Below are 21986 nucleotides of genomic sequence, written 5' to 3'. Positions count from 1 at the left end.
AGCTAGGACTGTAACAAGGGGGTGCTCTAATAACTATGCATAGATATACCAGAGGACAATACAGAGATCTCTCCCATCGTCTATTTATATCTAGGACTGTAACAAGGGGCTGCTCTAATAACTATGTATAGATATACCAGAGGACAATACAGAGATCTCTCCCATCGTCTATTTATATCTAGGACTGTAACAAGGGGCTGCTCTAATAACTATGCATAGATATACCAGAGGACAATACAGAGATCTCTCCCATCGTCTATTTATATCTAGGACTGTAACAAGGGGGTGCTCTAATAACTATGCATAGATATACCAGAGGACAATACAGAGATCTCTCCCATCGTCTATTTATATCTAGGACTGTAACAAGGGGCTGCTCTAATAACTATGTATAGATATACCAGAGGACAATACAGAGATCTCTCCCATCGTCTATTTATATCTAGGACTGTAACAAGGGGGTGCTCTAATAACTATGCATAGATATACCAGAGGACAATACAGAGATCTCTCCCATCGTCTATTTATATCTAGGACTGTAACAAGGGGCTGCTCTAATAACTATGTATAGATATACCAGAGGACAATACAGAGATCTCTCCCATCGTCTATTTATATCTAGGACTGTAACAAGGGGCTGCTCTAATAACTATGTATAGATATATCAGAGGACAATACAAAGATCTCTCCCATCATCTATTTATATCCAGGACTGTAACAATGGGGCGCTCTAATAACTATGTATAGATATACCAGAGGACAATAGAGATCTCTCCCATCATCTATTCATACCCAGGACTGTACCAAGGGTCGGTGATCCACAAATTTTTCTGATTTTTAAATAGGAGTAGTGAAGGAATTTTTTTTACCTAAAATAAGGAAAGTTGGCTTCTACCTCATTGTTTTTTTTGCCTTCTTCTGAATCAACATTACAGGGTAAAAAGCTGTAATAGATGAATGTATGTCTTTTTTTTGGCCTTACATACTATGCTACTGTTATTATGTTAGAAATGCCGGTCTTAATAAATTCCCCTTAGAGTGATTTCATCACTTTGCCCACTACATATTGTGGGTTTAGAATTTATAAGCGGTCACAGAAATGGAAAAAAAAAAACTAAACCCTGCTTTGATGTTTGTGGTTAGGATATAGAGAAGTTATTATGTTTCTGTGGCTAAAAAATGCTTGGTTAAAAAATCAGCACAAGAGGAAGATGAGATATGATCTTATCACATACATCGCTTCCTCTCACATTAGTTACTACAACAGCACACAAAGCAAGAGGTCTGTTGACTGGCGATTTGTCCCCCAACTGCCATAATTGACTAGAAGCCACGCTGACTGCTCAATAGTAGCACTGGTGACACCAGTAATTGCATAATCATTATCCAGGTGAATGATACTACTGCGAGATACTGAAGCCCACTAACTAAGAAACTTCCCCAGACTATTCTCAAAATGTGGTAGAATGACCTGGAGCAACCAGGTGGTTCGACCAAACCAGAAGGCTGTCCAGCCAGTGGTGTTAGAATGTGTGACATTACTCTGGGCATTGTCATGTTATACACTGAACGATCACTGCAATAGGAACAGCTGGCATGTGACATCTTGCACTCAGTAATACGGTACCATGTGATGGCCATGTCACGAGCTGTTCTCAAATAATCCGCTGACCTCTCCTCTGCACAGCAGAAGGCCACATTTGTCAGTCGTGGGTATATGTGGTGACTTGATTGACTTTTATCAAAGGCAGATTGTTACTGCCAATATATCTGAAACAGTTGGACCTGTTGGCTGTTCCCCAACCACGGTACCAAAAGTGTACCAAGACTGGTTGAACTATTAACAGACATCAAACAGAACATAACACAGTGGTAGGCCATGGGTGGTAGTCTGGTATTTCAGCAATGATATGCCACAGTATACTAACTGACCCAACAGTACAAAAGTGGGGAAGATAGATTAATTTCCACAATGACCATGTGGCATACTTCGAATCAACTGGGGTTCACTTGCTGAAGGCCAACAAAGATTCCCCTCATAACCTCATCACCAACAATGTCCTGCATGAGCCCAGGAAAGACATCAGTGGACACATGGCATAAGAATATTTGGAGTGCCAAGTCCCGTTTCCTGCAGAATCATATAAGTGGCCAGGTCCACATGTGGCATAAACAGCATGAATCATTGAATGGTAAACGCTACAGGGAGCTGTTAGCTGACCCTCTGCAGCCATATCTTCAGGAAGTCTCCCCTAACTGCACTGCCATCTTTCAACAGGACAATGCTCCATGTGATCTAGCTCAGATCACTAGAGAGTGGTTGGAGGAACACAACAATGAATTCTCCACACTACCTTGGCCCCCAAACTCACCAGACTGTAACTCCATTAAACGTTTTAAGGATATGCTGGAAGGGGGGGTGAGATCTGCTCCCACTGATCATCAAAATGTGCACCAACTAACAGAGCTGCTACGGCGGGCATGAGTTAATTGTGGAGGATGTTCCCCGACATCTAAAAGCGCAATCGCCCAAAAAGGTTGAACAACCCGTTACTGAATAGGTTTTCCTAATGTAGTGAGCGTTCAGTTTAATTATAGGAGAGTGTCCTGGGGATCCTCATCAGTAGTACGAGGATTCTGCCCTATAAATATACATTTGCAAGAGGCTCAAAATGCAGTATTTTCTAGTACATTAACCCTTTTTTCATTATTTAGAGTCTGTAAAACTCCTTTTGGTCAAACAGAGCAGACTGAGCCTGTGCTGTGATTGTATGATATACTTATGACCATATGGCACAACCACTGAGAACATGAAAAGAGCAGCTTCCTCATTCCAACCAAGTGAGAAAGTCATCACTGTTTCTCTTGTGTGAGTATAACTGGGGAATCACAATTTATGTTTCCACATGGATGTAAGGGCCAGTTTACAGCCTTAGGCCTTAGTCAGACGGGCGTTTTTAGCCGCGATTTGCGCATGCGTCCGGCGATTTTATAAAACCATTGCTTTGCAATGGTATCGGACACATGAGCGCTTTTTATGCGCTCGTCCGATAAATTATAGAACAGAAATCGCAGATCGCACCTATCTGCGATCTGCGATTCCTGTTCTCTTCTCTATATGCGCTCAATGGGGCCGGCGGCAGCAGCGCTGACCCCATTGAGAACATATAGAAGACAAATCATTCTTCTCTGCCACAGCTGTAACAGCTGTGACAGAGAAGAACGATGTTTGCCCATTGGATTCAATGGAGCCGGCAATACAGCCGCTCCATTGAAAGCAATGGGCTGCCGGCGTGCGCGGGGTGAATTGTCGGGAAGGGCTTAAATATATAAGGCCTTCCCTGCAATTCATCCTAAAATGTGTTAAAATAAAAAAAAATTGTATACTCACCTTTCCGCTGCAGCCGGAGTCCAGCCGCGGCCGCTGTCAGTTCTCCTGAATTGCTTCTCGGCACTATTCAGCCGGCGGGGCTTTAAAATCCCCGCCTGCTGAATGATCTGCCTCTGATTGGTCACAGCCCTGACCAATCAGAGGCAGGTTTCACTCACACACCCATTCATGAATTCATGAATGAGTGAGTGACTGCTGCCTCTCAGCGCTGAGCCAATCAGGGGCAGGTCTGACTCACATCCATCCATGAATTCATGAATGGGTGTAAGTGAGACATGCCTTTGATTGGCTCAGCGCTGAGCCAATCAGGGGGCAGGTCTGACTCACACCCCCTTCACACCCACTGCAGGACGGCCGCGCAAAGCTCCGGCTGCCGGGAGAAGGTGAGTATATATATATTTTTTATTTTTACACATTTTAGGATGAATTGCAGGGAAGGGCTTATATATTTAAGCCCTTCCCGACAATTCATCCCGGGCTTGCCCGCAGCGCATTGCTTTAAATGGAGCCGGCTCTATTGCCGTCTCCATTGAATGCAATGCGCTGGACAGCTCCGGCCCGTTTCTAATGAAACGCGGCTAGGAGCAGATTTTCGGGCGATTTGCGGGCGACTTGCGCGCACCGGTCACGCGATTTGCGGATGCGCATCCGTCATGCGATCCGCAAATCGCGCGAAAAAACGCCGTCTGACTAAGGCCTCAGTCTGACCTCATCTAGAAAACTGTGTCCAGTTCTGGGCACCCCACTTTAAAAAAAACAGATAGACAAAATGGAGCAAGTTCAGAGAAGAGTTACCAAGATGGTGAGCGGTCTGCAAATCATGTCCTATGAAGAATGGTTAAAGGATCTGAGAATGTTTAGCTTGCAAAAAAAAAGGCTGAGAAGAGACTTAATAGCTGTCTACAAATATCTGAAGGGCTGTCACAGTGCAGAGGGATCAGCCCTATTCTCATCTGCACAAAGAAAGACTAGAAGCAATGAGATGAAACTGAAAGGGAGGAGACACAGATTAGATATTAGAAAAAACTTTCTGACTGTGAAGGTGATCAATGAGTGGAACAGGGTACCACTAGAGATGAGCAAGTATACTTGTTTCGAGTAATTACTCGATCGAGCACAGCGATTTTCGAGTACTTCTGTACTCGGGTGAAAAGATTCGGGGGGCGCCGGGGGGCGGTGGGAGGCGTGGCGGAGCGGGGGGTAGCAGCGGGGAACAGGGGGGAGCCCTCTCTCGCTCCCTCTCCCCCCACTCCCCGCTGCAACCCCCCACTCACCCACGGCGCCACCCGAATCTTTTCACCCGAGTACGGAAGTACTCGAAAATCGCGGCGCTCGAGCTATAAAGGGGCGTGGCCGAGTAGGCTCGCTCATCTCTAGTTACCACCATAAGTAGTGAGTTCTCCTTTAATGGATGTGTTCAAACAAAGGCTGGAAAAATATCTGCCTGGGATGATTTAATAAATCCTGCACTGAGCAGGGGGTTGGACCCGATGATTCTGGAGGTCCCTTCCAACTCTACCATTCTATAATTCTATGAACACTCCCAAATGAGTTTCAACGTGTTATATAAGATTTATAATACCACCATGAATCTATGGACTTGATCTGAATCCTCAGTGGAAAATAAATGATTGCCAGCCAAAATAGATGTTAACTGTGTGCAACACCCACAAATGGAATTCCAGTGCATTCATAAATAAGACTCAATGCGTTTCGAAGATGTGGATAAATAATCTTTCAACAGGAGTCCAAAGCTAGGTGGAAAATATAGTGCTATCAGTTCTATTAGCTGGCAGGATACACTAAAGCTTAGTAACCCATTCTTCATGGATAGCAATAAGTACACTTTTTTGTTAGTAGCATGTGAGAAAATAATACATGGAAAAGCATTGTTTTTAATTCTGATCATATCTGCAGTATTTAAATTAGTTTCTTGATCACAGAAAATATTGCATTTTTGTCTATTAACTTCTCTCCAAAAAAACAAATGTTTAAATGGGCTTAACATGTAAGGAACATATCTTAAACACTCAACCCGCTTAAAGATGTGTGATCCCAATAGGTGTGAAATAGAATAATGCTTACAAGCTCAGGACTCTGAAGCTGAGGCTAGACAAGTCAGGGCATATAGATTCCAAGCACAGCACCAATGGGAGAGACCTGAAAGAGCTCTCCGCAGCCCCAGTAGGGCACCAGCAGCTCTAGGACGTGTCTCCACCATTGAGTGAGAAGGCGCAGACAGGATAGTCTTAGAAGTCAATGTCAGCATAGCGCAGAGGACCAGACAGAGCACGAGTGTCAAACCACAGCAAAAATAGACGATTCGCAGTGAGCAGATTGCCCAGGAAAACCACCCAGATGACTCCAGGGTATATATACAGTACCTTCAGTGCCTTGTACTGTCCAGGTTTCACAAAAGGACACAGAGGGACCCCCCCCCCCTTTTTTTTTTTTTAAATCAATTTTTATTGTAATCACATACTAATTATATAAAAGTGAAATACCATAAAACTGTACACTCATCATATAAAATATCAATTATTAGTGTTGTTTACATGCAGCCTTCGTGCATTCTATTGTAAATTGTGATATAATTTTACTGGATATAACTTGGGAAAGCAAGACCTTTAGTTGCCAGGAGATCTTTTACTGGAGGGTAATGGAGGGGAAAGGGTGGAAGAGACAGGGGTGGGATGAAAACAAGCAGGTCAAAAGAAACCAGGTTATCAAACTTAGAAGACATTATTATGGAAATAAAGTATTCCATAGATTCCACATTTTTACATATTTTGGTATAGCATTTAGAGATGAGCGAACCTACTCGGCCACACCCCTTTTTCGCCCGAGCACCGCGATTTTTGAGTACTTCCGTACTCGGGCAAAAAGATTTGGGGGGGGCGCCGTGCATGAGTGGGGGGGGGGGTGGCAGCAGGGAGTGGGGGGGAGAGGGAGAGAGAGAGGGCTCCCCCCTGTTCCCCGCTGCTACCCCCCGCACTGCCATGCCTCCCCCCGCCCCCCGACACCCCCCGAATCTTTTCACCCGAGTACTGATGTACTCGAAAATCGCGGTGCTCGATCGAGTAATTACTCGAAATGCGTAGATTCGCTCATCTCTAATGGCATTACCTTTTTAGGGCCAATACTTTTTCATAACTATGCTCAGAAATCTTTAGAATGAGTTCCTTGAAGATGAGATCTCAGTTGTTCGCCATCTTCTGGTAAGAAGCAGTTTTGCTCCCATTAGGATATGGCTTATTAAGTGTCTTATCGGCAGTTTCATCATTTTGAAATCTAGGAGTAATAGGGAAGCTTTAGAACAATGGTTCCTGAGATCTTATTTAGCAGGGAAAAAATATGCAAAAGAGAACCCTCTTTCCAGCGTGCTCTCCAGCATTAAAGGGGTTGTCCCGCGCCAAAACGGGTTTTTTTTTTTCAATAGGCCCCCCGTTCGGCGCGAGACAAACCCGATGCATGTGTTAAAAAAAAAAAACGTTTAGTACTTACCCGAATCCCCGCGCTGCGGCGACTTCTTCCTTACCTTAGCAAGATGGCCGCCGGGATCTTCACCCACGATGCACCGCGGGTCTTCTCCCATGGTGCACCGTGGGCTCTGTGCGGTCCATTGCCGATTCCAGCCTCCTGATTGGCTGGAATCGGCACACGTGACGGGGCGGAGCTACGAGGACCAGCTCTCCGGCACGAGCGGCCCCATTCACCAGGGAGAAGACTGGACTGCGCAAGCGCGGCTAATCGGGCGATTAGACGCTGAACTTAGACGGCACCATGGAGACGAGGACGCTAGCAACGGAACAGGTAAGTGAATAACTTCTGTATGGCTCATAATTAATGCACGATGTACATTACAAAGTGCATTAATATGGCCATACAGAAGTGTACAACCCCATTTGCTTTCGCGGGACAACCCCTTTAAGCCTCTGATGACAAAGGCCTGTTTCTAAGCTGCAAAGGTGTGAGATACCATCTTCTTAAGACCTTCAGATGTGTTTCCACCATTTTTGCACAGTTAGAGCTTCTTTGCCTCGGTAAGAAGTTTAATCGCCATGCATAGTGTAAATTTTGCTTAGAAGCCATGTGTATTTTGTTAGATGTCTTCTTTAAACACAAAAGGTAAAAAACATTTTCGCTTGGCAGAAGGCACTAGTGACAGCAGAAAATTTCCTTCTTGTCTGAAGAGTAGCTTGTAAAAGGTCCAAATATAGGCGGATGTCAGAAAAGGGTACTGGCAGCTGGTTTAGTTTGCGAGCTGCTTGTATTATAGCTTTCTTGATGTGGTAGTAATTAGAGATGAGCGAGCATACTCGTCCGAGCTTGATGCTCGTTTGAGTATTAGGGTGCTCGAAATGCTCGTTACTTGAGACGAGCACCACGCGGTACTCGTCTCAATTAAACGAGCACTGACCATTGAATTCAATGGAGCCGGTAATACAGCCGGCTCCATTGAAAGCAATGGGCTGCCGGCGATCTCACGATGAATTTTCAAGAAGGGCTTAAAAATATAAGCCCTTCCCTGAAATTCATCGACAAATGTGTAAAAACAAAATCCCCGCCTGCTGAAAGAGCTGCCCCTGATTGGTCCCTGCGCTGAGCCAATCAGAGGCAGCACTCACCCATTCATGAATTCATGAATGGGTGTGAGTAAGAGCTGCCTCTGATTGGTCATGCTGTGACCAATCAGAGGCAGCTCATTCAGCAGGCGGGGATTTTAAATCCCCGGCTGCTGAATACTACTCAGAGCAGTTCAGGAGAACTGCTGGCCGGCCGCGGCTGAACTCCGTCTGCCGGGACAAGGTGAGTATATATATATTTTTTATTTTTACACATTTTAGGATGATTTTCAGGTAAGGGCTTATATTTTTAAGCCCTTCCCGAAAATTTATCCCGCGCTCGCCGGCAGCCCATTGCTTTCAATGGAGCTGGCTGTATTGCCAGCTCCATTGAATTCAATGGGCTAACATCGTTCTTCTCTGCCACAGCTGTTACAGCTGTGGCAGAGGAGAACGATCTTTACGTTGACAGTGCGGGGGGGGGGGGTCTCACTCAATAATGAGACCTCGGAGCCCGAAATGCAGCCCTGCATGTTGCTCCTTGCCTGCCCTATCCATTTCTGTGTTTTTTACATGACTTTGGTGATTTGCTAAGATTTCAGTGTGGGTAAGTCTTTCATCAAACTCTTCTAGATTGGATTTTAAGGTGGATGTCAGTAAATCAAAATTGGCCTGCATAGAGTTTTTCAAAGCCACCACCAATTGCTTCATAAAAGCCTCTGTCACAGTTTTTCTGCAGTGAGCATTGAGAGAATAGAATCCCTTCCAGGAGACACCTGTAGCCTTTCTAAATCCTTTTCATTTAGTTTGGGATGCTGCTTAAGTGGGCTTGCAGAGAGAGAGTGCAGCATGTGATTCTGTGTGTGGAGAGTCGGTGCCATTTTAGAGCTATGCAGTGCACCTTTATGAGCATTTGTCCCCTTAGGAGACAGCCGCCCTTTTGCAGCATGGGAAGTAGAGCTTTCAGGGGAATCATGTGGTAAGCTCACCTCAGTCCTGTCTGGTCCTAATAGTCTGTGGCAAGGAGTTAGTAGATGCTGGAGACTCCTTTCTCCTCGAGGCGGAGAGGCAGGTGGAGCTGTAGCCTCAGGCACTATTTCCTGTGACCGGCCACGCATCGTGGAGAAACTCCAGACGGCTGGGTACAGCTTGGGACGGCTTACGGCGTGTAATCTAAGGAGCTGCGGCACTGAAGGGCTTCTGATGCTACAGTTTGCAGCTGCTGAATATGCTGGGAAGTTGCAGGTGAGAGCCTGGGTTCTCGGAGTTTTGGGCTACGCTACCATACCAGGGCTCGGTTTGGCCACGCCCAAGGGAACACTTTTTATGTACTGCAGAAACCAGAGCCCTTCTCTTTTTTTTTTCCAGCCAGGAAGCTCCAAGGTTAAGCCACACCTCGGTCATTCAGTTTTTGACACCTGGAAACCTCTTTTAATTTTTTTTTGTGTTTTCAAAATTAATGATATTTTATTGATCTAAGAAAAAACAATGTGCATAGCAATGTATGAGAATGACTAGAGATGAGCGAGCACACTCGTACGAGCATGATGCTCGTTCCAGTATTGGGGTACTCGAGACGCTCGTTACTCGAGACGAACACCCCGCGGTACTCAAGTCAATTTCATTTCCCTTCCCCGCATGTTTAGCGCCATTTTCTAGGCAATAAACATGCGGAGAAGGCATTACCACTTCCTGCTGTGACGTGCCCGCCCTCTGGCTGCCAACAGCAGTGAATGGCTGGCGGGATCAGGTGACCGCCGAGTACTTAAAGTGGTCCCGCCCACGGCTCGCCTTAGACCTTAGACGCATGCTGGAAGTGGCTAGGAAAAGTGCTGAGGCTTATACAGGGATAGTGTTAGAGTAAGATCCTGTCTTTAAGAACCCCAACAGTCCTTCTTAGGGCTACTCCTCATTGTGTGCATTACTGTTGTGCTGTTTTTTTTAAGCATCTAGGCCTCTGCAAGCCATTATAGCTATACTGTCCTGTGTGTGCAGTGCCGTAGGCAGAGGGCTGACTCTCACCACTAAACAGTACTCTAATATTTCCTGGGACACTGCAGATCATTGCAGCTATACCGACCTATGTCTGCAGTGCCTTAGGCAGAGGGCTGACTCATCGCTAAATAGTACGCAAATATTTACTGGCCCACTGCAGATCAGCATTTCATAGATACCATTCTATGTGTTGGGTGAAGTAGCAGTACTATCCACTGGCTGTATAGCTTCCTGTCCCTGTGCAGAGCGTCACACAATACCCTTTCCTTGGGTGCAGTGAAGTTGCCGCAGTTACCAGCACTATCCACTGGCTTTCTCCCCCTGCTTCAGAGGGGGAGGCAAGTGCAGCAGCAGGACAGTTTAGAAGAGGTAGTGTGGTGGCCAGGGGAAGAGGCAGGCCCACAGCAAAAATCCCCCAACTGTTTCTCATAGCACCCCCTCGCGGCAAGCCTCCGTGTAGAGGGCTAGATGTTCAAAGGTGTGGATGCTGTTCTGTGAGAGCGCAGATGACTGACGAACAGTGTGGTGCAACCTGTGCCACACCAAGATCAGCCGGGGAGCCACCACTACCAGCCTCACCACCACCAGCATGCGTAGGCATATGATGGCCAAGCACCCCGCAAGGTAGGACGAAGGCCATTCACCACCTCCGGGTCACACCACTGCCTCTTCCCCTGTGCCACAATCTGCCACACAGATCCAATCCCCCTCCTAGCATGCAGGCAGGCACGAGAGCTTCCTGGCCCACACCCTCACCTCCACGGTCTTCCACGGCCTCTAGCAATGTCTCCCAGTGCAGCGTTCAGCTGTTGCTAACACAAGTGTTGGAGCGAAAGTGCAAATATGCTGCCACCCACCCGCAGGCACAAGCTTTAAACGTGCACATTGCCAAATTTATCAGTCTGGAGATGCTGCCGTACAGGCTTGTGGAAACGGAGGCATTCAAAAACATGATGGTGGCGGCGGTCCCACGCTACTCGGTCCCCAGTTGCCACTACTTTTCCTGGAGTGCCGTCCCAACCCTACACTAGCACGTCTCCTACAACATTACCAGTGCCCTCAACAACGCAGTTACTGGAAAGCTCCACCTAACAACGGACACATGGACAAGTACTAGCGGGTAGGGCCACTAAATCTCCCTGACGGCACATTGGGTGAACTTGGTGGAGGCTGGGACCGAGTCAGAGCTTGGGACTGCTCACGTGCTACTCCCACCAAGAATAGCGGGTCCTACCTCGGTGCTGGTATATGCAGGGTATTATGCCACCTCCTCCAACCCCCCCCCCCCCTCCTCCGCCACCTCCACCTCTCAATTACGAAGTATGAGCACGTCACCAGCAGTCGGTAGCGCGTGGCGCGGCAGCACAGCAGTGGGCAAGCATCAGCAAGCTGTGCTGAAACTAATCAGCTTAGGTGACAAGAGGCACACGGCCCCCGAGCTGTTACAGAGTCTGACAGACCTAACCGACCTCTGGCTTTCGCCGCTGAGCCTCTAACCTGGCCTCTATCTCTCGTGCTACAAATTACCACAGTTATCTGAGAGATTGGATTGGAGCGTTCACAGGAAGCGTTAGTGATTTCATGAGACTTTCACAGGGTCACTGTATATTTGTGGTGGCTACTTTTGCGACACCTCTGGCTTTAAACCAATCTTTGGTGTTAGTTTGTGCTGTTGCATTGTGGAGATGTATAGAAGTGCTGGCACCTGAGTCCCCTTTATGCCAACGTTTGCGGCTCCTGACAATTTTGTGACGGAGGTGGCACGAGATTGGAATGATGATCGTATGTTAATTTATCATCCATTCTCATCAGCATTATGGGCTATCGCCCACACTTTCAAAGAAGGTCGCTGCCCGGCCCTGCCAACCCTCTGCAGTGTGTGTCTCCGGTTCCTCCTCATCGCAGACGCACTTATAAATCGACATGAGGGTGGTGTGGCTATGACTCGAGCGTGTGGCATGAGGCCAGCTGAATGCTGCGCAGGGAAAATTTTGTGTGCGCTGTGGACGCAGGATCGTGCGGGGGGTTTGACAGCAATGCCAGCATGTAACCCAGGAGAAGAGGCAGCTGTGTCACCCGCAGGCAGTGATTGTCCTTGGTTGCAGCTAGTGTGGTGCTTAGCTAAGATGTGCCAGCGCGTGTGCCTTGCTGCTTATGGTCTGTCCCAAGTAAATTGTTAGGGGGGTGACCGCCAGGCTCTTGCCCCCAATTTGGCATAATCGTGGGACCTGGGAGCCTCAGATGCAGCCATACATGCTGCCCCTGCCGTTCCCTATCAGTGCCTGTGGTGTTTCCATGACTTTCTGATATTTTCCAGTGTGTCACAAGTCATCCCCTATGCGGAGCATCAGTCGCATACAAAAATGCTTGAGTCCCCCATTGACTTCAATGGGGTTCGTTACTTGAAACGAGCTCTTGAGCATTACAAAAAGTTTGACTCGAGTACCGAGCACCCGAGCATTTTGGTGCTCGCTCATCTCTAATAATGACACAAAATAGTTACTTTCAGAGATACTGTTAAGATGGTTTGTATAGTTTAAGAAAGTACATACGTTTTTTTCAATTAAATCTTTTAAACAACTTCTTCAATGCTTTCTTCATATCTTTGTTTCTTAATGTATATATAATTGGGTTTAAAGCTGGAGTTATGACAGTGAAGATAATAGCAGCTGTTCTGTCTTGATCCAAAGAATCTGTTGTGGCTGGTTTAGCATAAGTAAAAATGGCGGTTCCATATTGGAGAGTAACTACAGTAAAATGAGCACTACATGTAGACAGCGCACGTTTTTGTCCTTGTGAGGTCTTTATATTTAAAAGGAATTTGCTAATGAAGACATAGGAAAGTATTGTTAATATTAAGGTTGATGTAACTATTGTTCCAGTGATCCTAGTTAGTAGCTTTAAATTAAGAGATACATCTGTACAGGCCAAGTTTAGCACTGGTTTAATATCACAAAAGAAATGCTTCACTACATTTGGTCCACAAAATGGAAGTCTTGCTGTCATTATAGTATGTAATAATGCATGGTAAAACCCAATAACCCAAGAACATGATGCTAAACATAAACAGACATTGGAACTCATGATGACTGTGTATCTCAGAGGATGAGCAATAGCCACATATCTGTCATATGACATGACTGAAAACAGTATGACTTCTGTACTGCCCAAAAAATGGAAGAACTGTATTTGTAGCATGCAACCCCAAAAGGAGATCATCTCCTTCTGAGACATAATATTTGTGAGCATCTTGGGGACAACCACCGATGAGTAACATATGTCAATGAAAGCCAAGTTGTACAAAAAGAAATACATTGGTGTATGGAGAGTAAGATCAGAAATAGTGATGGCCATTATAGACAGATTTGCTGCCAAAGCTACTGTGTATAATAAAAGAACACTTAAGAAAAGCAACATTTGAAGATTTGCTTGAACTGCAAGGCCAGCTAAGACAAAGTAAGTTACTGAAGTTGTGTTATCAGAGTTCATTGTGTGTGATATTTCTGGCACCTACCATTTTTAGGAAGAGGCAGTAAATACATGTTATAGACCATGTGTATTGTTAGGGAAATTAATTATACAATATAAATAATTGCTTTTACCATTAAATTGTCAGTAGAAAATAAATATCCTGTGTTCCATTGTAGAACTCGACTCAAAATATCACATAAGCTCTGATTTATCAAGATACTTAAAGGGGTTGTCTCGTGGCAGCAAGTGGGGTTATACATTTCTGTATGGCCATATTAATGCACTTTGTAATATACATCGTGCATTAAATATGAGCCATACAGAAGTTATTCACTTACCTGCTCCGTGGCTAGCGTCCCCGTCTCCATGGATCCGTCTAATTCTGCTGTCTTCTGGCGTTTTTAGACGCGCTTGAGCAGAAGGGTCTTCTGGCTTCTCTTCGGTCCGGCACGAGCGGTGTTATGGCTCCGCCCCCTTCTACGCGTCATCGCGCAGCTCCGCCCCCGTCACGTGTGCCGATTTCAGCCAATCAGGAGGCTGGAATCGGCAATGGAATGCACAGAGCCCATGGTGCACCATGGGAGAAGACCCGCGGTGCACCATGGGAGAAAACAGCAGTGCATCCCTGGGAAAGGGCCAGCGGCCATCTTAGGCAGAAGATTTTTTAAAGTTCATATTTCGTCGGATCGGTGAGTAGCAAGCGGCTTAAAAACCGCTTTAAATTGCTATTTTATGCCAGGGGGGTGACAGGGGAATGGGGTAATGTAAAATTTTGATGTTTGCCGCGAGACAACCCCTTTAACCCCTTGAGTGGCGGGTTTCCTATCACCCTGTCGTGCCCACCAGGGCAGGTTTTTTAAAATGGTCTAATCATTGAATTTCAACTAATTTTGCAGTTGCGTCTCAAGAGCCATAACTTTTTCATTTTTCCATTGACATGGCCATATGAGGGCTTGTTTTTTACGGGACAAGTTGTGATTTTTTAAACAGGAGGGAGGAAAAACAGAAATGGGGAAAAAAGAAAAAAAGAGGCCATGTCATTAAGGGGTTAAATAATGCATTAACTTCCTTCTCTGGGTCATTACGATGCATGGATACCACATGTGTGATTGTATTTTTGATTTTTTTACAAAGTAAAGGGAGACAAGTGTTTTTATTATTTTTTTTATAATTTTTTAACTTTTTTTTTTGTCCCTTTAGGGGACTTCCACAGGGACCCATCAGGACCCCTGATCACATTCCGGGGGTTCGATTGTGACAGCCCTTTACATGCTGCAGTGACAGCCCTTTACATGCTGCAGTCACATAGACTGCAGCATGTAAGGGGTTAACACAGCAGAGATCGGAGGTTTTCTCTGATCTCTGCTGTAAGAGCTGGTACCTAGCTGTCCTCTGACAGCTAACAACCAGCTCTCCCTGCCACAGAGACCATCGGCTTGCTTCTGACAAGCCGATGGTCTCTATGGCAACCTGTAAACAAAGCAGGAGATTGCTGGCAGATCAGCAATATCTTCTGCTGGTTTTTCAAAGCCCCTGCTTTGTTCTCTGTGGGACAGTGCAGCAGAGCACACTGTCACAGCTTGTGGCATTGTGCTCTGCTGCTCACATAGTGATACATAGCCCGGAAATCTTCCGGGCTATGTTGCTATGAGCAGTGGAGCTCGTCCCGGAAAATTTCCGGGCGTGCCACTCAAGGGGTTAAGCCATAAAACTGGGGGAAAAAAGAAATGGTTACATGCTATTTCTGAATAAAACATTTGCAACTTTTCTCCACTTACAATTACACATTACGCCACACATTACAATTTTAAAAAAGTTGCTTGCCCAGAGGCAGTTGTAACTTTATGTTACTGGCTGGCATAGATTTGAGTTCCGGTGCACAGACTATGCCAGATTTTTGAAGAGATCTACACCTCTTTAAAAATGTAGTGCATCTAACTACACCACAATTAATAGCAAGAAATGCGTAAGAAACACGTGTCTTAATAAATCAGGGCTATAAGTGCTTTACTTGATTTTATGCACTGATTTCAGTTACAGCTTAGAAAAAGTCAACAGTAAATTTTTAAATGGGAACATGTGGATAAAGGTAAGGCCTCATTCAGACGAGCGCTGTTAGCAGCCCACAGAACGCGCTTCTAATAGGAACCAAAAGGGTCTTATAAAAGTGTTCACATGAGAGAATGTTAGGCACGCTGAGTCAGTGCACTTAACAAAAGATAGGACATGCCACTGCAAACTCCTATGGGAACCTTAAAAGGACGCAGCACGCACCTCAATCATGTGAATGGGCTACTTCAAGTAGCTTGAAGTCGCCTGTTCGCGCGATCTTTACAGCACTGTAGCTGCAACGTTTTCTTGCCGCTACAGTGTGCACCCACAGCGCTCGTCTGAATGAGGCCTAACTTTGAGGTAATGTAGACCAGCCTTCTGTCATAAGGGCCACCTGCCCCTTTGCATTTAAAGCCCCACTGACTCTATTACAGTCTTCACTTCTGATGTTCCGTGGTAGAGATAAGTGAACTTCGTCTAGTTTGTAAAATTGGGACAAAAAGTTTGGTTTGGTCTGAATTAGTTTGAATCAAATGGTAACTTCATAAAAAATCTTTCAAACAAGTACTGTCTGAGAGCATGGTGGTGGTACTTCAAAAGCTGTAGCTCAGAGATTAGCACTGGTGCTTTGCAGTGCTGGGGTCCTAGGTTCAAATATAACCGAGGACAACTATTGAATGGAGTTTGCATGTTTGCCTTATGTTTTTCTGCTTTTTTCCCCTCCTCCAGAGAAGGAATAAGCTTAGTGCTTACTAAATGTTATTGCTTCCTCTCCTCCTACTGGTTTGGAACTACCTGAACTTTTTGCCGAATCAAATTTTTTAGAAAAGTTTGACCCGAATTCTATGGGTTTGTTGCGGTCACCTCTGTTCATCAGGTGAAATCAGATTTGAAAGTCATTGAGTGGTTGGGATTTCACATGACACATTCCAAGTGCAAAGAGCATAATCTAAGGAGAACTGTTCCATAGGAATGAAGATGAGTATGAACAAAAGAAAGCTTGTGATAAAATCAATACAGCCACAGCTGCAAAACCATGTAGCTAGTCCTGTTAATATATGGACATGACAAGTCCTCCTTAAGTCATCCTGAGTTTTTTTTAATTCCGTATAGCCTTTTGTGATATATCTTGTGGGTTGCAATGACTAAGGAGTGTAGTATTTTCAATATTACAACCAACTAACAATATTATAACTAACTTCACTACTCGGGTGAAAAGTACTCGGGGTCGCCGGGGGGCGGGGGGAGGCGTGGCGGAGCGGGGGGTAGCAGCGGGGAACAGGGGGGAGCCCTCTCTCTCTCTCTCTCTATTTAAAATATTGTTTTGGAATTCACTCCTACTATAAAAACACTGAAGGTAAGTAGTGAAAATTGTATAAAGCACATACCCACTTTAAAGCTTCACCGCTCCAATAGTGGAGACAAGATTCATAAAGGCAAGTGTGCTAAAGAGTCAGGGTGCATTGTTTAAAAGTCAGTGGCAACTTCGATATGCTCAAAAAGCAATGATTTGGAGCCTATGACTTCCAACTGCATCCTTTCTACTGATGATGTATCCTTCAGCTGCATTGCTAAATCTTATGGAATTAACCCCACGAAGACACTTAAATTGACTCTTCAGTCAGAAACAAATTGAGATGACCATATTGCTCCTTTGACCACCTGACCACTTCTCTGACTACCTGATGCATGCTGTGCATTGATAGTGTATCAGTAATCTAAGACATGCTGCTCTTATTGCCCAGGGCTGTACACGTGAGTAGTGCTAACCAATTAGCCTAGCAGCTTGTAGTGTTTTAGACTACAGATACACTATTAACGGACAGCATGCATTAGGTAGTCAGAGAAGTGGTCTGGTCATTCATTGTATAACAAGTACAGTATATTGTTTATTCTTGCCAAAGAACAATGATCACATACCTTAATTTGTTTTAACCTTTTCTAGCTACTTTTGAGGCTAGTATGGCTCTTCTTTGTTTAATTTCCTATTCCTCATGCTACCTTTCTTCCTTGTAAGCAATGTGGCTGGATAATATTGGCTTCTAATATAAAGCCTATAGTGTGCAAAATATATAATATTCTTCTCCATCAGGTTATTACCATTTAGTGCCTCAGTGGATATGGTCTAGGTAGGTTTCATGCAATTACAACAACATAGGGGATCAATTCTTACAGAACACAGTCTAGCCTCAGAAGAATTGGTTCCCAAATGCATTTTGCAATTAATTCAACATAGGGGAATTTATAGTTGATAGAGAACACAAAGTCTAGATCATGATAAAAATTATATCAAGCTAATTTAATCATAACTGTTGCATATAGGGGTATTGGATTAGGAAATCCATTCTTCCATACTTTTACTTTTTCTATCAGGAAAAGTACAAACAATGAGCTTATTGGTGTAATCTATCCAGCACACCAAAACATGACTTATGCATGACTGATAAAGCTAGGTTCAGATGAATTTGGATAGTGATACTGTTTTCATCATTTAGCCTGTGTACACCACCACAATTGATTTGAAACAAAGGCAATAATTTGTGATTAAAGTATAAACTTTAACATTAAATTTAAGGAATTTACCAAAAATATTACACTAACGATTTAAGATTTACAGCTAGTTTTACACCTAGGCATTGACAAATCACTGGTAATTGGCTCACTCCCTGTTAATCTGTAACAGCATATTATAAAAAACCTAGCAATGTGGGGGGGGGGGGGGGGGGGGGGGGGCATGGCTCAGAGCAATGTTGAGCAGAAGCAGTATCCAGCAACTCTGCTATTATACTTCCTGTTCCAGGGCTTCATACCAGCAGTGGAGCCACCTCAGCCTAGATGCACTGCTGGAAGCTGTGGGAGAGCAGGAGCTGCGCCATCTGGTCAGGCGCCTGTGGACATCTGCTCCAGCATCTTCCTAACATGGGGTGCGGGACTCGAAGTGAGAGTCAATGAATCGGGATCCGCAGGAGGTATTTGCTAGCATCTGGGTTAGTGTGGTCTAGGCATGCTGCGGCAAAGGTGCCTGCAGTGTTTGGACCTGCATTTAATGCATTTTTTTTATACCAGTATTAAGCTCACATAAAGCTATGGTCCACTGAAACTTGTACTCCTAATCATTTATGGCTCTAGAGTGGCTCAGAACATGACCATTCAATTTAGTTCTTTAGTTGAGTTTTTGTTATTCTTCACAACATGTTTAACAGATATTCTTATCTCATTAACTTGCAGACCACGAGTACAATTCACTGGCTATAATTATTTTCTACTTTTCAATAATAGAAGCATTATTATTCACTATAGAATATTGCTATTAACAGCTTAAAAAAATAAAAAGGGAAAAGGGGGGAACCAAAAAAAGTGGTCCAAAAACATGCAGTTTTTTTCCCTCCTGGTCCCCAAAGCTCTAATGGAGACACAGGAGCACTGTTCATCCCCACAATGATCTTTGCTGGTTACTCTTTTCCTAAATGTACGAAACATAACTCTTCTTCTACAGAAGTCACTAAAAGAGGTGCTCCTGGCTCCCCACAGACCTATCTTAAAGGGGTTGTCTCGCAAAATCAAGTGGGGGTATACACTTCTGTATGGCCATATTAATGCACTTTGTAATGTACATCGTACATTAATTATGAGCCATACAGAAGTTATTCACTTACCTGCTCCGTTGCTAGCGTCCCCGTCTCCATGGTTCCGTCTAATTCGCTGGCGGCTTGCTTTTTTAGACGCGCTTGCGCAGTCCGGTCTTCTGCTCTGAGCACGAGCCGCTTCAGTGTGCTCGCCGCTACAGCTCTTCTGCGCATGCGCAGAAGAGCTGTATCTTCTTGGGAGCGCGCTGGAGCGGCCATTCTGCTACCATCCTCTCTTAGAGGAAGGTGCAGAGCCGCCCAGCCGCCCAGCAGAGCCGCCCAGCCGCCCCGCCCAGCCCAGCCCAGCCCAGCCCAGCCGCCCAGGTAAGTGATGGGTGACGGACTGACGGGGGTGACGCGTGACGGACTGCCGCTGTGGCCCCGGAGCCTACCGCTGTGGCCCCGGAGCCTACCGCTGGGCCCCGGGGCCTACCGTTGTGGCCCTGGAGCCTACCGCTGGGCCCCGGAGCCTACCGCTGGGCCCCGGAGCCTACCGCTGGGCCCCGGGGCCTACCGCTGTGGCCCCGGAGCCTACCACTGGGGAGCCGGGGCCTACCGCTGAGGGGGGGGGGGCCTACCGCGGGGAAGCCGGGGCCTACCGCGGGGAAGCCGGGTCCTAGCGCCGGTTACCTGCTGCCTGGCGGTGGGTGACTGGTCGGCCGCGTTCAATCCCGGGGTCCGGTCGGCGGCTGCGGGGCGTCTGGTTGTCAGGGAGACACAGCTGGTAGTGTCTCGGGAGCGTGCACGTCGGGCTACAGCAAGCGACGGGAAAAGAGCCGGCGGCCATCTTGGGGAAACTTTTTATAAGTTGCTGAAACGCTGGAACTGTAAGTACAAACCAGCTAGAAAAGTCATTTACATGGGTAATTAGTAATGTATGCTTAATAAGGGGGACTGGGCAAAAAAAAAATTTCACTGCTTCTGCGAGACAACCCCTTTAACTCTTAGGGACCTTCCTCCAAAAAAGAATCCCATATCATTACTGCTGACGACCTTAACCATTGAAGACCTCTCCTGTAGCTTACAAGCATATTGAGGTACAGATAACCCATTAACTACTAATACATTGAAAGAGCTGCTTATACCTCTTCAAAAAGACATTACTCGAGATATTCAAGAAATTCCTCTCTACTGCAATCTATTATTGATCATTTTGCCATATGTACAGCTCACATTTTAGAGATGAGCGAGGACCAAAATGCTCGGGTGCTCGTTGCTTGAGTCAAACTTTCTGTAAATGCTTGAGAGCTCGTTTCGAGCAACGAACCCCATTAAAGTGAAAGGACGACTCGAGCTTTTTTGTATGGGAGCATGTATAGGCAATGACTTGTCAAACACCAGAAAACATCAGAAAGTCATGGAAACACCACAGAAACAGATAGGGAAGGGCAGGGGCAGCATGCATGGCTGCATCCGAAGCTCCCAGGTCCCACTATTAGGCCAAAATGGGGGCAAGAGTCTGGCGTCACCCCCCTAACAATTTACTTGGGACAAACCCTCATTAGCAAGGCACAAGCGCTGGCACATCTTAGCTAAGCACCACACTACCTGCAACCAAGGACAATCACTGCCTGCGGGTGACACCGCTACCTCTTCTCCTGGGTTACATGCTGGCTTTGCAGTCCAACCCTCCACCCCCCCCCCCCCCCCCCCCGCACGACCCTGCGTCCACAGCGCACACAAAAGTTTCCCTGCGCAGCGTTCAGCTGCCCTCATGCCACACGCTCGCTTCATAGCCACACCACCCTCATGTCTATTTATAAGTGCGTACTGGGTAAGGAGGAACCGGAGGCAGACACTGCAGAGGGTTGGCAGGGCCAGGCAGCGACCCTCTTTGAAAGTGTGGGCAATAGGCCACAATGCTATTGAGAATTGATTATAAATTGGCATACAATCATCATTCCAATCTCGTGCCACCGCCATTACAAAATTGTCAGGAACCGCAAACGTGGGCATTAAGAGGACTCAGGTGCTAGCACGTCTACACATCTCCACAATGCAGCAATACTCTGTATGGGAAGCATGTGAGCGGGCCCAGGGTCAGGCTCGGTTCCAGCCTCCACCTTGTGTGACACAAGGTGCTGTGAGTTAAATACCTATGGGAAATCCATGTGTTTCCACCAACTTTATTCTGTGTAGGTGTCAGATAGCTCAACACCGCAATGGGAAGTCTTTGAGTTCCTTGGGCTCGCCTATGTTGTGGGTTCACAAAGATAGTATTAGAAGAAATCAGAGTGCTCAAACATGGCAGAGTTTCACCCCACCAAGGACCTCGGCCTTGGCCCACATTTCTGCCTAAGTCAGTCAGTGTATTTGTGCCAGATAGGTAAAACATCGCGATGGGAAGTCTTTGTGCACCAACAGCATACGCAGACCCCAGTAACATTTCTATAGCAAGAGTATTGGCAGACCCCAGTAACATTTCTATAGCAAGAGTACAGGCGGACCCCAGTAACATTTCTGCAGCCAAAGAATAGGTACACCCCAATAACATTTCTGTAGCGAGAATATAGGTGGACCCCAGTAACATTTCTGTTGCAAAAGTATAGGGAGACCGCAGAAACATTTCTGCAGCAAAAGTATAGGCGAACCCCTCAAACCATTCAGTAGAAACTGCATAGGTGGACCCCAGTAACATTTCTGTAACAAGAGTATAGGCGGACCCCAGTAACATTTTGATAGCAAGAGTATAAGCGGACCCCAGTGACATTTCTGTAGCCAAAGTATAGGCAGACCCTTAGTAACATTTCTGTAGCAAGAGTATAGACGGACCCCAGTAACATTTCTATAGCAAGAGTATAGGCAGACCCCTGTAACATTTCTATAGCAAGAGTATAAGCGGACCCGAGTAACATTTCTGTAGCCAAAGTATAAGCAGACCCCAGT

The 21986-nt window shown here is 45.8% G+C and overlaps 1 protein-coding gene across 1 annotated transcript; it reads right to left on the bottom strand.

The window, feature by feature from the left end:
* Window positions 1–12510: 12510 nt before the first annotated feature.
* Window positions 12511–13440, bottom strand: LOC136571851 (olfactory receptor 12D1-like). The gene has a single exon (XM_066572472.1). It carries the CDS (start codon window positions 13438–13440, stop codon window positions 12511–12513), a length of 930 nt encoding a protein of 309 aa, XP_066428569.1.
* Between the last annotated feature and the right edge of the window lie 8546 nt (window positions 13441–21986).

This window comes from Eleutherodactylus coqui, chromosome 6, assembly GCF_035609145.1.
Source record: "Eleutherodactylus coqui strain aEleCoq1 chromosome 6, aEleCoq1.hap1, whole genome shotgun sequence".
NCBI classification, from domain to species: Eukaryota; Metazoa; Chordata; class Amphibia; order Anura; family Eleutherodactylidae; genus Eleutherodactylus; species Eleutherodactylus coqui.
The sequence above is the reverse complement of the archived record's forward strand: the minus strand, read 5'-3'. Positions and strand labels throughout refer to the sequence as shown.